Source organism: Mastomys coucha, unplaced genomic scaffold, assembly GCF_008632895.1.
Source record: "Mastomys coucha isolate ucsf_1 unplaced genomic scaffold, UCSF_Mcou_1 pScaffold21, whole genome shotgun sequence".
Classification (NCBI taxonomy): Eukaryota; Metazoa; Chordata; class Mammalia; order Rodentia; family Muridae; genus Mastomys; species Mastomys coucha.
The window spans coordinates 168,029,001-168,042,492 of NW_022196904.1; the positions used below are offsets into that span (position 1 = coordinate 168,029,001).

Sequence of the window (13,492 nt, forward strand, 5' to 3'; positions counted from 1 at the left end):
ACAACTAAACACTGGAGAGAAAAAAAAAAAAAGAACAAACTATAACAAAACCCACCAACACTAACCAAGACAGTACAAGGACATCACAGCACAAAAGACACATTGACTTCTGTCTACTCTGCAGTGCCACATCCAGTCAGATTGTCCCCAGAATTCAAAACAAAGGAAGAAGGGTTTAAAAAGCATCACAGAGTCTTGCAATCACCACGTGCGTCTCCATTATCTCTGCAGCCCAGGAGTGAATACTAAAAGGCCCACACTAGCAAGAGCAGGGCTCCACTGTATTCAAGCTACACAGGATACATCCAGGGAAATAGGCAGTGACTGTCCCACAGAAGGCCTCGTCTGCCCAGGCCGCCTAGGTTGGTACAGACATTTCTTTAGCATCACCCCTCAGTGGCCTCCTTAGCTACGTGCCTCCATGTCAGTCTGCCAACTTATTCTAGATACTGTGTGTGTGTTCTTAGTGTTTGTAAGCTAAGGTGAGCTCTTTGGCTTTCTGGACAGGTCTGAAGCTGTGTGAGTGGGGCAAGCACTAGGAGTCCTAACGCAGAGCTCATGTGTTAGTACACCAATTAGGAACGGTCAGGCTCATTAATGTCTGACACAGAGACAGAAACAGTTACGTTTGATCACAGTTAGACATAGTCACTTTACTATATAAAATAAATTGCACAATATGTAACAGAGCACCGCGGTACTTCATCTCCCACCCACAGGGTTGCTGGAAGAGCATCCTACACCAGGGTTTCTATTGGTGGTAGTAATGGTTGTCCTGCTCTGGGCTCTTCCTGTCCATAAGCATCCCACCCACTGAGGCATGCCTTCTTCCCACAGACTACCAATTCTTTAAATGAAAAAGAAATCCTTGTTTAAAAAAATGAGTATTTTATAGCTTATATAGATTCTTAATTTGTGCATTGTGGGAAGGTTTTATACTAGACATTGGATATAAAATTTATTGCATGCAGCAACCGCATTAAGTAAACATGCAGTCAGGAACGGCGGCCTCTGATGGCTCTCTCTGGTCTCTTATGATCTCCCTCCGGCAGCTGGCTCTATCCCTAAACCACAAAAGTGTGTTGTTGGGTTCTTGTTTTTGTTTTTAATTGATACCTTATCCTGAATAGAGTATTATGGTATCAACAATACCATTTTAATAGCAGCAAAAGCTATTGCAGCATAAATTTACATAACACTAAAAGATCTAACCCAAATCCTCAGCAAAACAAAAATCAAACATGAAGGAAAATGAAAGACCCAGCTTGTGAGGTATCCGGACACGTCGAAGCACAGAGCAGCTACAGGCTTATTTTCATTACAGGCTATCCTTACTCTACGCAACCCCACTACTGATTGCTGATTGTAAAGTGTTTGCTACATCGGCCTCTACTTACATGTGTGGCCTTTGGTAAGTCTTGTCCTAGGGGTGACTCTCTAAGTCTCTGAAAATAAGCACGTGCTCCAGTTCAAGACCAATCAGAGCAACGACAACACAACATCAAACACAGAGTCACAGACGTCAACCTGACGGCTGTGGATGAGAATGGCAGTCTACGTACTGTGGAGGTGACAGATCAGGTGTAAGAAATCAAGGTACCAAGCAGACAAGGTGTGAGTCAAAAGTGCAAATGGGTACCGATACACACTCTGCGATTCTGCATTATACTGGACGCTGAGTTCAGTAATATGACTGTAAATGATAATAATAATAATAATAAAAAGACCCATTTCTTCTTTAAAAATCGAGAACGAATGCACAGATTTCCAGAACACCATGAGCCCTGAGGCAGTGCCCTCTCTTCCTCCTTGTGATCTACTCCAGTACTTGTAGCTGTGTCGGCCCGGGGCTCAGCTCCAGCGGAATGGGACGTGCCGGGGGCGGTCGCCTCCTTCCTTCACCAGTGGTTTGTGGAACTCACGGCCGGCTCGGGAGTGGATGCTGGCCCAGCAGTATTCACAGTAGTACTGCAGACAGGTGACGTTGGCACAGAAGAATGGGGCAAACTTCCCACCACAGCGTGTGCCCTGACACTCGTCACACATCTGATCATCCAGCACGTACGGCTTCACTTCCACCTGGACCCAAAGAAGAGAGACAGGAAACATGGGTCAGCAGGGCTTCCTTAGTGCCAGCCTCCAGTCTGCTCATCTGAGGCTTGTGGTATCGACTGGCTATCTGACTTGTAAAGGGCACAACCCCCACACACGGCTGTGCACCCAGAGAGGGGCCCATGAGGCTACATCTGACCTTGTGTAGGACAGAATCTCAGCACAGGACAAAGAACATTCCAGAGAGGAAACACTTCAGACAAAGGCCACCAGCTTGAAAAGACATCCATGTAAGTGACATCTGCTGGAGCCACGCCTGACTGGAGGTGGTAGGCTGAGGGGATGCTCTGGGCTTCTGTTGTGATGGCAAGGCTTTTGAAACAGTCCCAATGCTACTGTGGACCCCACGGGACTGCAGGGGTCTGGGGACAGGGGGACAGGGGCCATGCTGAGACGTCACTGCAGACGGAGGCGCCTTACTCTCTCCACCACGGGAAACCATACCAGAAGCTCACAGCTCTTTAGGGAACAGCTAATGGACCAAATGAAGCCAAGCTACATGACACGAAAGCCTTTCAAAACCAAAGAAGAAATTGCCTGCTTCCCTGTACCTCCTTCCCAGAACCTAGAAGACTGACTGAATTGTAAATTTCTTTGTCTTGAACATCAGGAGGAATAAGCATGGAATCTGATCAAGTCCCCCAGCCACAGGGGAAGAGTAACCCAGATGCAAGATTTTAGTCTTGCAAGATGGCTCAACTGTGTAACCCCAGAAGCCTCTATGAGGGCAGGAGCCAGGGAGCTCAGCAAGGGTGTGGAGGGGAAGCAGGCAGGGGGTCAGCTCAGAGGCTGGACCTCACCACAGTGCTCCTCTCTGTGGCTAACTGCTCGCTGGGAGCTCCGGTCTACAGGTCTAGCTAGCAAGGCATGTTCACTTGGAGGGCCATCATGAAAAGACTTTGGTCATCCAAGGGGAAATGTCTTCAGGGCTGCCTACCCCCCCCCCCAGCAGAGGATTGAGTAAGTGGGGATTCTAAAAATCCCTTATCATCATCTCTGCATTAGGAGTCAAGCCTGCCTGGACTCACAGCCAGGCCACACCAGAAACTAGTTCCTCTCATCTGTACACCGGAAGAAGGAAAACTTCTCCTACTTTACAGATTCCCTACAAGGAGGCAGTGAAGTGGATCACCCAGGGCACTGCTCTACACACAGTAGGCACAGGGCTTTCTGAGGCCAGGCCATCACACTCTGTGCTTGGATGTGCTTAGTGTCAGTGTCCACATCTGCCACCATATTCTGTTTTCTCTGGTTTAGTTCTCTCACATATATGTGCCATCTTAGTAGTCCATCACAAAGGTCTCCTCCTTGGTCAAAAGGTCCTATGCTGCCCACGGGACTGAGTCCAGCTGCCTCAGCGAAACAGTCACTTTCTGTCTCCAGTGGCCTCAGTGGGAGCCAGTCTGTAGCTCGAAGGTTCCCTCTCTAGAGACTTCCCTAGCAGACTCTAACTGCTTGCTTGCTTGCTTACATAGTCAAGACCGGCTTCAAACTCAAGGTCGCCAGAGCTCAGCCTCCTCCCATGCTGGTCTTCCCTGCCTCTGCCCAACTTAAAAGCCGCCTCGCACCTGCTGCCAGCACTCTGAAGCATCACATCAACAATGCATGTGTGCATGGTATGTAAGCACTCTGAGTGTCCACATGCATTGCTCATATATAGGGACACTAGAGGAGAAGGTTGGGTGTTCTGTTCCCCACTTTATTCTCATGAGACAAGTCTCTCCCTAAACCTGAGCCCTACAGGCAATCAGCAAGCCCAGTGAACCTCCTGTCCTCCCTACTCCATCCAGTGCTAGGATTACAGGATTATATTACTGCAGAGATCCAAACACTTAATGCCACATCTCCCCAAGCCAACCATTCTTTCCTTGTTTTTGTGGAGGCTTGAATGAGAAAGGCTTCCATGAGCTCATATATTTGTGTGCTTAGTCCCCAGCCGATGAGCTGTTTTGGAAGGACTGGGAGGTATGTCCTTGTGAGGAGGTGTATCCTTGCTAGAGGAGGTGTGTCACTGCAGTGGGTTTTGAAGTTTTAAAAGCCCAGACAGGCCCAGTGTCTGTCTCTGCCTGCTGCTTACAGATCAGGATGTAAAGCTCTCAGCTACTGCTCCATTGCCACGCCTGTCTCCTTGCAGCCATGATGATCATGGACTGGCCTTCTAAACTGCAAGCCCCCAGCTTTCTTTTATAAGAGTTGCCTTGGTCACGGTGCCTCCTCACAAGAATAGAACAGTAACTAAGGCAGCAGCATTGGTTTGTTTTTTTGAGACAGGGTCTCACTATTTGTGCTGGCTGGTTTAGAACATGCTACATAGACCAGGCTGGCTTCAAACTCACAGCCTCAGAATGTTGGGATTAAAGGTGTGAGCTATCATGTCTGAAATCAACAATTTTAAAGTGTACAATCTAGTGCTACTCAATACCCTGACACCATGTGAAGACGTTACCTTAGGTTACAAAGTGCTTCTGACAGCTCAACTGGAAATCCTGTACACACTTTCTACATGTATATCTCTTCTGGAAAGTCTACAAAAATGGGTTACACATGTGACCCATTTGTTTCATTTGGCTTTATCATGTTTTGAGCTTTTCTGCATGCACAGGGCTCCAGACTCCACCTGAGTACCACATCATCCCCACTGTAGCATGGAGGAACACTCATTTTTTTTTTTTATGACTACATGGTATTCCACTGCACATTTTACCAGACTCCCACATCCTGTTTGCTAATCTGTTGGGGGACACTGGGTTGTTTCTAATCTGCTGTGATTGTTCTGCTTGAAGAGTGCATGCATGCATATCTGTGAGAGCAGGCACATCTGTGAGAGCAGCCATTTCCAGTGTTTCAGGGTAGATGGGGAGAACTTAGGCAGACAGACAGCATTTCATTTTAACTTAAGAAAGACTTACGTGTTATTTATAGGTGTCTATGCATGTGTACATATATGTGTGTTATTTATAGATGTCTATGCATGTGTACATGTATGTGTGTTATTTATAGATGTCTATGCATGTGTACATGTATGTGTGTACAGGCTTCTTAGTGAAGCTGGAAGCTAGCAAATCTCAGCATTTCTCCTGTCTCAGCCTTCCTTGGAGCTGGAATTGTGTGGAAGTGTGTTACACAGGTGCTGGGATTCAAACTGGTTCTCATGACCATGCGGCAAGGGCTCTGAACTGAGCCATCTCCAGATATTCAATGTTTTAGTTTCTGAGGAGCTCCCAAGTACTTTTCCACAGCAGCTATAAACTACTTTGCACTCTGACTCACAAAATAGCAGGGTGCCAATTTCTCCATTTGTGGGTTATAACCATTCTGGTAGGGAGGATGTGGACTGTGGACTCACCATGGCTATGATTGGTATTTCTGCAATAAGCAAGGATATTTAACTTCTTTTCATCTGCTCTGTAATGGTTTGTATATGCTTTGCCCAGGGAGTGGCACTATTTGGAGGTGTGGCCTTGTTGGAGTAGGTGTGTCATTGTGGGTGTGGGCTTTAAGACCCTAGTCCTAGCTGCCTGGAAGCCAGTATTAAGCAGCCTTCAGATGAAGATGTAGATCTCTCAGCTCTGCCTGCACCATGCCTGCCTGGCTGCTGCCATGCTCCTGCCTTGATGATAATGTACTGAACCTCTGATCCTGTAAGCCAGCCCAATTAAATGTTGTCCTTATAAGAGTTGCTTTGGTCATGGTGTCTGTTCACAGCAGGAAAACCCTGACTGAGACATGCTCATTATTTATTTATTTTAAGGTAAGTGTATGATCCATCTGTCTCAGTGCTCTTAGGATTGTGAAGGGCAGGCATGTACCAGTACCCCAACCCCAAGCGTGGCCATGTACCTTGTCCTCTATGGAGAAAGGCCTGTTCAAATCTGCCTTCTATTGTTGAGTTGGAGAGTTCCTTATATATTATGGATTTAGCCTGGACAATGTCTGTCCTACCCTGTAAGTTGCCTTTTCAGTTTTTGGACAATGTTCTTTGATACAGAAAAGTAGGTCACACAACACAACTGAAGAGACAACGTGATGTGACCAGAATGGCTTTTCTAGACACTCAACTGGCTTCCAGCTGAACTTGGCAGCAGCAGTATTTGTGAGGGTTTTGCAGGATCTAGTCGTATCTTTGTGAAGACCTTCGTGCTGGGCACAGACAATCCTTATTATCAGCTGCAGTAGCTCTCCCTAAGCTACACTTCCAGAGGACAGGCATTTCTCCTTGATCTTAAGAGGTCTTGGCTTAAACATTGTGATATGCCAGGCATGGTCACAGGTGCCTGCAACCCCAGCACTTAGGAGACAGAGGCAGAAGATCAGGAGTTTGAGGTCATCCTGAGCTATAGGCGTCTCTATCAAACACACACACACACACACACACACACTCGCCTTCTGTCCCAGAGTAAGCAAGTGGCATGAAGCTCTTGTCAGGTCATGTGATACAGCACAATGCAATCTTTACTTCAAACTGCTATCATTTCTAACACCTTCCAACTGCCCTTTTAAGTTTGTGAATTCTCGTCACTTTTTATTTTTCCTTAATATCAGTCAGTAGGAGTTTAAATAGAGCATCTGCTTTTGGATAACACTGTAGTCTGGGAGGCCTTTCCTGAAGACATCTCCAGGCTTCTTCCACACAGGTGAGTGGTGCCGACTTCAAAGCTTCTCCGAGCACCTGTACGGAAGGTGTTGATCTGAGGGGGTGCCACTGCAGAAGATTCATCCATGTGACTAGTGTTCAAACTCACTGACGAATTGCTAATTACCAGCCAACATTATTATACAATGGAGGATAAGACACAACTAAAATAGTTTGTGTGGCTAGACTAGTGGCTCAGTGATTAAGATGAATGTCACACAGCATGAAAGCCTGAGTGTAGATCCAGCACTCACATAAAAGCCAGGCAGCAGTCATTTCCACATGGAAGATGAGACAGGAGGCTCTTTAGGGCCTGCTGCCTGTTAGTCTAACCAATTAGTGAGGTAGAGGGTTAATGAGACACTGTTTCAAAAAAATAAGGTGGAGAGTAACTGACACCCCAACATCAACCTCTGGCCTACACACACACACACACACACACACACACAGACACACACACACACACACATGAACTTGTACACCCAAACAAAATAAAAAATAGTAAATTGAATCAGGTGGTGGCAGTGGTGGTGCATACCTTTAGACCCAGCACTTGGGAGGCAGAAGCAGGTAGATCTCTGAGTTGGAGGATACCCTGGTCTACAGAGTGAGTTCCAGGACAGTCAACCTGGTCTACAAAGTGAGTTCAAGGACAGCCAGGGATACATAGAGAAATCCTGTCTGGAAAGCCAAAAACAAACAAAAAAACAGGCAAATATACTAAATTGAATCAATAACATAAAAGTTTCCTAAGCCATTCTCAAAGCCTGTAGTCTCTGCCATATCCTAATACCATCTGACTGTTGTCTAATATTTTGGGTAACTATCCAAATTAACTCTACTTTCTTGATAAAGAAACACAATAGAAAAAAAGCTGGCCTCTCTGTCAGCCACCTAAATCACTTAGTTTTAGGGTATCGTTCAGCCATGACACTGGTGACATCAGCATGGAAGGAACTGAACTACCACAAGAGCCCAAATACCCAAGTCCCAGTTAGAGAGCCAACCACACAATCAAGTTGACCCTCTGTTTCCAGAGACTCAAGGGCACAGGACATGAGGATGACATACAGAAATAGTTAGATCCACCACCACACAGGGTGACCAGGCCCAAGAACGTGAAGCACCTGTGCTGCAGTAATGCTCTCCACAGGTCAGGAGAACTGAGAGAGCCTTCCATAGGAAGAGACTGCAGGGAGCTAATTATGAACTATACAGACCAAAAGAATGCCAGACATCACAAAACGATATCAATGCTTGCTTTGTCTCTAACGATCAAAATACTGACCTCCCAAATTAAGGAGACAAATTAAGTAACTCTTAGAGGCAGAGAAAAGTCACCAGGAAGAGCATGAGTAGGTGCAGATTCCTCTCTCCCTAGACTGGAAGGTTTGTAGTAATGAGATGAAGCACTGGCTAAGGCCAGCTGCAGTGGGGCTCATGTTCTAAAAGCTGTACTAAGGGCAGCCACAACTGTACACCCCTGATGAGAGTTATCGCTCAGATAAGCCAATCAGATATCTAGCCGTCCAGGGGCAGGTAAGGGATGCTTCCAGGTGACTGGAAGCCAAGTAAAAGCAAAGATTACAGATGGTGAAGTACGGGTGGACAAGCTGGGAAAAGAGGCCAAATGAAGACATGAACCAACCAGAAGTGAATGTAAGGCTTGTCTCTGGTCAGAATCATGTTGGCATGACTTGGAAAAGGAGGAGGCCAACAAAAGGAGAAGCTGAATCATGCGATTTGCCAAAGATCCTATGAAGGAAAGTGGGACTGGGGCTGGGGCTGGGGCTGGGGCTGGGGCTGGGGCTGGGGCTGGGGCTGGGGCTGGGGGTTAGCTCAGATGTCAAAGTGCCTACTGCACAGGCTTGAGGACTTGAGTTGGATGCCCAACACTCACATACAAGTCAGGCTGTAAGTCCAGTGCTGGCAGGTGGATGGAGGAGTTGGGGGAGGCAGGACTCTCTAGACAACTAGTCTAGCAGAAACAGTGCACTCTATGTTCAGTAAAGGATTTGTCTCAAAATCCAAAACAAAAACCAAAAAAAAACCATGGCAGAGAACGACAGAGGAAGACAGCTAAAGAAGCCCTCTGTCCAACGTGGGAGTACACCCGAGGGATGGGGCGGGGAGGAGGTCAGCGATATGGAGATCTCGGCTATGAAAGGCCATGAAACTGCTCAGAGCCTCCCCCAGGTATGAAAGGACAGAGAGACAACAGCACCTCTGTGTTTAAATACATCAGACAGAGATTCGGCAAGAGAACCTGGGTCCACTCAAATGAAAACCACAGCTCTGAGGTAGGGTCCTCCACCTTCACCTGGCCTTATAATCAATCACTCTGTGGGGGTGAGCTACTGAATACTAGAGTTAGGGGTGTTTGTTGATCCAGGGGCTCAGAGATCAGGGAAAGAAACCCAGGCACTGGCTGCAGTTTCTCACTGCAAACACAGTATTTGAGCCAAATGAAGAGAGAAAACTAGCCACATTCTTGGTTGGAACCATCGACTCTTCATTCTGGAAATCCTAGTGTGGAAAGGCCATGGTCAGAGAGGCCAGACTCATGGGAGATCCTATGTGGTGCTACCAGAGGGATGACAGCTCTGAACAGACATCTACAGCACAGCTCTGGAAGCCCCAGCACTTACAGCATTGAAAGCACAACAGAGGTAAGCAATCTCCATGAGTCTGAAGCCAGCCTGAGCAGCCCAGACTATACTGTGACTCACAGATGTCTCTCAAAAAGAAGCATAAACTCCAGGCTGAGGTCCCCCAAAAGATGCTGTGAATGTGAGCTTGGCACATCGTGTTTCTGTCAGAAATCCTCTTTCCTATGCTCCAGAAAAGGATCACAGCAGTTGAAGAGGTATAATCAATTTTGATTTTTTTTTTTTAACTTGGATAGGTTCAGAACACATATGGAGGTTATCAGAGAGAGACATGCAGAAGAACAGCTGACAGTAACATCAACAAGCTTTAATATATAAAGCCAAACACAACAGTCTAGACATAAGCTAATGAGAGCTCACAGCCATGCAGATAAGACTCAACATATCATAGACAGGACATTCACTAAAAGGATTGTGAATATGTGATGAAATCAAGATGAATAGCTCTAAAGTGAGATGTTAGAATACGTTTTCTGGTCAATAGGAGGAAATTCTGAGTTTACCATTTAAAAATAAAGTTCCTGGGGCTACAGGTGGCTCTGTAGCAAGAGCACCTGATGCTCTTGCAGAGGATCTGAATTTAGTTCCCAGCATCCATATAAGGTGGCACCTGCAACTTCACATCCTGGAGATCTGCCTTCCTCTTCTGGTCTCCATGGACACTACATTCATATACAGATGTACACTCATATATATAATTTAAAATAAAATGAAAGAAGTTCCTGAGGACTGAACAAACTTAACATCTCAATAAACCAATTCTGACAGTTGACACTTAAACAGTTCAGCTAGGACCTTAGTGCCATGACAGGATCCACTTAGAATGGGGCAGGCCAAGTTATCTCCATCAGAGCCACACATGGAAATTCCAAGGTAGAGACTGGTGGGGAGTGCAGGGGGGTAGAGAGGGATGACAAGTAGGAATACATCAGATTCTTTAAATACACTATGTGAGGGTTAGAAAAGAGCAGCATTTTGACGCCACAAGTTTAATATAATTGGAAAGTGTTTGAAAGTTAAGGATTAGGTATAATGGTCCCTGTTTCCACACTGGCCTTAATGTGATTAGGGTATTCGATGATCAGGCCACGAAAGGCTCCTGGTCACTTAGTAGGTCATTTCCTATCATCTTGAACAACATGTCTTCCAAGAAAAAACATTTAACACAATGCACTAAAACTTGGCTTGAATCAGAGACTCTATCCAGACTTAAAAACCACACAGCCTCATTAATACTCCTACTAGGTACCACGTCCACCACGCGCTAATGCAGGTTTCCCACTAGTAAGTTGGCCAGGACTAGCTCAGTATAATGCTAAATTTCAACTGTCTGTGAGCTGAAATTCCATAGCTTAAAAGCAGATGGCAGATGACTGGGAAGTGAAAGGAGTGATGTGCAAATAGATTTTTGCTAGCAACAAAAATCACCCACAACCTTCCAAATATAGCAAATTCATGGTTATTAATTTTAGAGGTACCCTGGGATAGACTGAAAAAAATCTGTATGGGGAATGGTTTGGATTTTATTTTCTTTTGCTTTTATAAAGGATAATAATTCTTCTTAGCATTTGTCACAATCTCAGGTACTAGGAGGTGAAAGATTTAAAATGATCCTGATGTCATCTCCATAGTTGAAAATGTGTGATTACACAGCATGGACCATTGCTAATACCTCCTCTATGTTTTATTGGGTATGGAGATCTGTGAGATCTCTGGCCTTAAGACTATTCCTTGAAAAATATTACATTTGAAAAGTCACTTGTGTAATGTGCCATTGCATGCTCATAGAGGTCAGAGAACAATTTGTGAAAGTTGACTGTCTCCTTCCACCACGTGGGCCATCAGGCATGTGGTAGTTGTGTTTCATGAAAGACAGAAGAAAACCCAGCTAGCCGAGTCCCAAAGCAGCACCTGGGCTACTCCTGCTTCTCCATGCTGCTTGGGAATGGGATACAGATGTGAACATAAATCAGCCAAAACTGTACCACGTGGAGGAAAAAACCCAAGACATTTGGTTGAAGTCCACAAGCTAGATGACTGCCACGGTATCTAGGCACAGAGCACTCTGGCTGAGCTAACTCAGGCCTGTCTCCTCTACTCTAGTGAGTGTTTATACCAGCTCTTCCATGTAAGAATAAGCAGACACCATGGGACTGCTAGCTGGCTAACACCACCTACCTATAAGTTTGGAGACCCTGAGTGCTGTGCTAAAGTAAACAGCTAGGAAAATGATGATGATCTGTTTCTGACTGGTCATCCCATAAGCCATATCTATACTCAAATATGAGCTGAAAAGAAAAGATTGTTTTGATACTGCATCTCACTGTGCTGCTCCCAAAGTTGTGACTCTTCTGCCTCAGCCTCCTGAGTAGCTTGAATTATAAGGCCTGCACTACAGTGTACAGCAAGAACATATTAATCCTGCTTAAAACAGGGTATTCACACTAAAAATGCCCGCAAGCTCTGAGACCTGAAGAGACAAGTAAGGTGAAGCCAAAGTTCACAACTAGTAAAGAGAGCCTTGACAGAAAGGTCCCACACCATCCCAAAATCTCACTGGATTTCACAATCAGTTCCCTTTGAAAAGACTTCTAATCAGTGGCTGTGAGAGCCCTGTGTCTCAGAAGAGCCCAGGTTGCATTAGTTCCTTGGTTTGGGGGTGTTGATTCTTCCCCAAAGGACCCAAGTAGACACAGCAAGCGATAGCTATAGCCAGGAAGGGACAGGTCCTAGCAGTGAGATACATGCTGGGTTACAGGAGCACAGACAACAGGTCCCAGCAGAAATCATCTGAAACAAGTCATCTACACCCTTATACCTTTTGCTATTGAGTCATTTTATACATTCCAGTTGTGACTGGCCAGGGACAAATTGTAATATCAACACGGCACTTAGTAAGGCAACTGGGTCACCTTAATCTTCAAGGAGCTAAAAATACAATGCGTCTTAGCTCTCAGCAAAGTCAGGCTCAGTATGCTTCCAGGAAAGAGGATTAAAGACATGAACTACTTAAGGTGCTTGCAGAAGAAAGGGGCAATAGACAGCGTCTCATGAAATGAAAAAGCGGTTGTTTTAAAGAACATGAAAGCAAACAGTATGTGCTATTTTTTTTAAAGATTTATTTATTTATTTATTATATGTAAGTACACTGTAGCTGTCTTCAGACACACCAGAAAAGGGCATCAGATCTCATTACGGATGGTTGTGAGCCACCATGTGGGTGCTGGGAGTTGAACTCAGGACCTTCAGAAGAGCAGTCAGTGTTCTTAACCTCTGAGCCATCTCTCCAGCCCACAGTATGTGCTATTGCTGAGCTGTTACAATGCTCTTTAAACCACAGTATTTAAAAAAGCCCCAATTTGGTTAATTGAAACTCAGTGTCTCTAGCCCTTAAAACTAAGCTAAAATAGTAAAGAAAACATTATTTGTCAATGGAGTTGGGGCTGTAGCACAGTTGGTAGAGTATGTGAATAGCATGCAAAGAGTTCTGGGTTAGTCCCTGGCACATGCCTATAATCCCAACACCAAGAGGATGGAGGCAGGAAGGATCAGAAGTTCAAGATCAGCCTAGGCTCCAACCAGGTGTGAGGCTGGCCTGGGACATATGGATCCTCCAGATCTCAAGGAGAATACAGAAAGAGGGACTGGTTGGGGATTCCTTCTCCTTGAAGGAATGAGAAGGTAACAACGGTAAAGCAACCAGAATACATTACATCACAGGGCTAGAGACAGCTCAGTGATTAGCTGTGTGCACTGCACTTCTAGAGGACAAGTTCTATGCCTGGCACCCATGTAGGATAGCTCACATTACATACAGGTATGAAATCATCAAGGAACAAATTAACTAAAAATAACATGGAGCTAGTTTAGATGCCTTAGAAAAAAAAAAGCACCGGATAATCTCAAGTAACCAAAGAAAAGAGCTAAGAATACCCGCGCCTCACCCAAGTAAGGCACCAAGCACCAAGTAAGCTAAGAATACCCGCGCCTCACCCAAGTGATCTGTACCTAGAAAAGGCTAGGGCAGGGAAACACTTGGAAGGAAGGGAGGGAGGGAGGGAGGGAGGGAGGGAGGGAG

At 45.5% G+C, this 13,492-nt stretch overlaps 1 protein-coding gene across 11 annotated transcripts in view; it reads right to left on the reverse strand.

Moving 5' to 3' along the window:
* Positions 1-1,613: 1,613 nt before the first annotated feature.
* Positions 1,614-13,492, reverse strand: part of Cpeb3 (cytoplasmic polyadenylation element binding protein 3) — a 185,504-nt gene continuing 173,625 nt past the window's right edge. For 10 of the 11 annotated variants that reach the window (XM_031390188.1, XM_031390186.1, XM_031390187.1 and 7 more), the window contains one exon: positions 1,614-2,079. In XM_031390188.1, coding sequence (XP_031246048.1) covers positions 1,852-2,079 — 228 coding nt within the window. In that variant the 3' untranslated portion in view covers positions 1,614-1,851. The remainder of the gene's footprint in view (positions 2,080-13,492) is intronic. The other variant, XM_031390180.1, reaches the window with a different exon arrangement.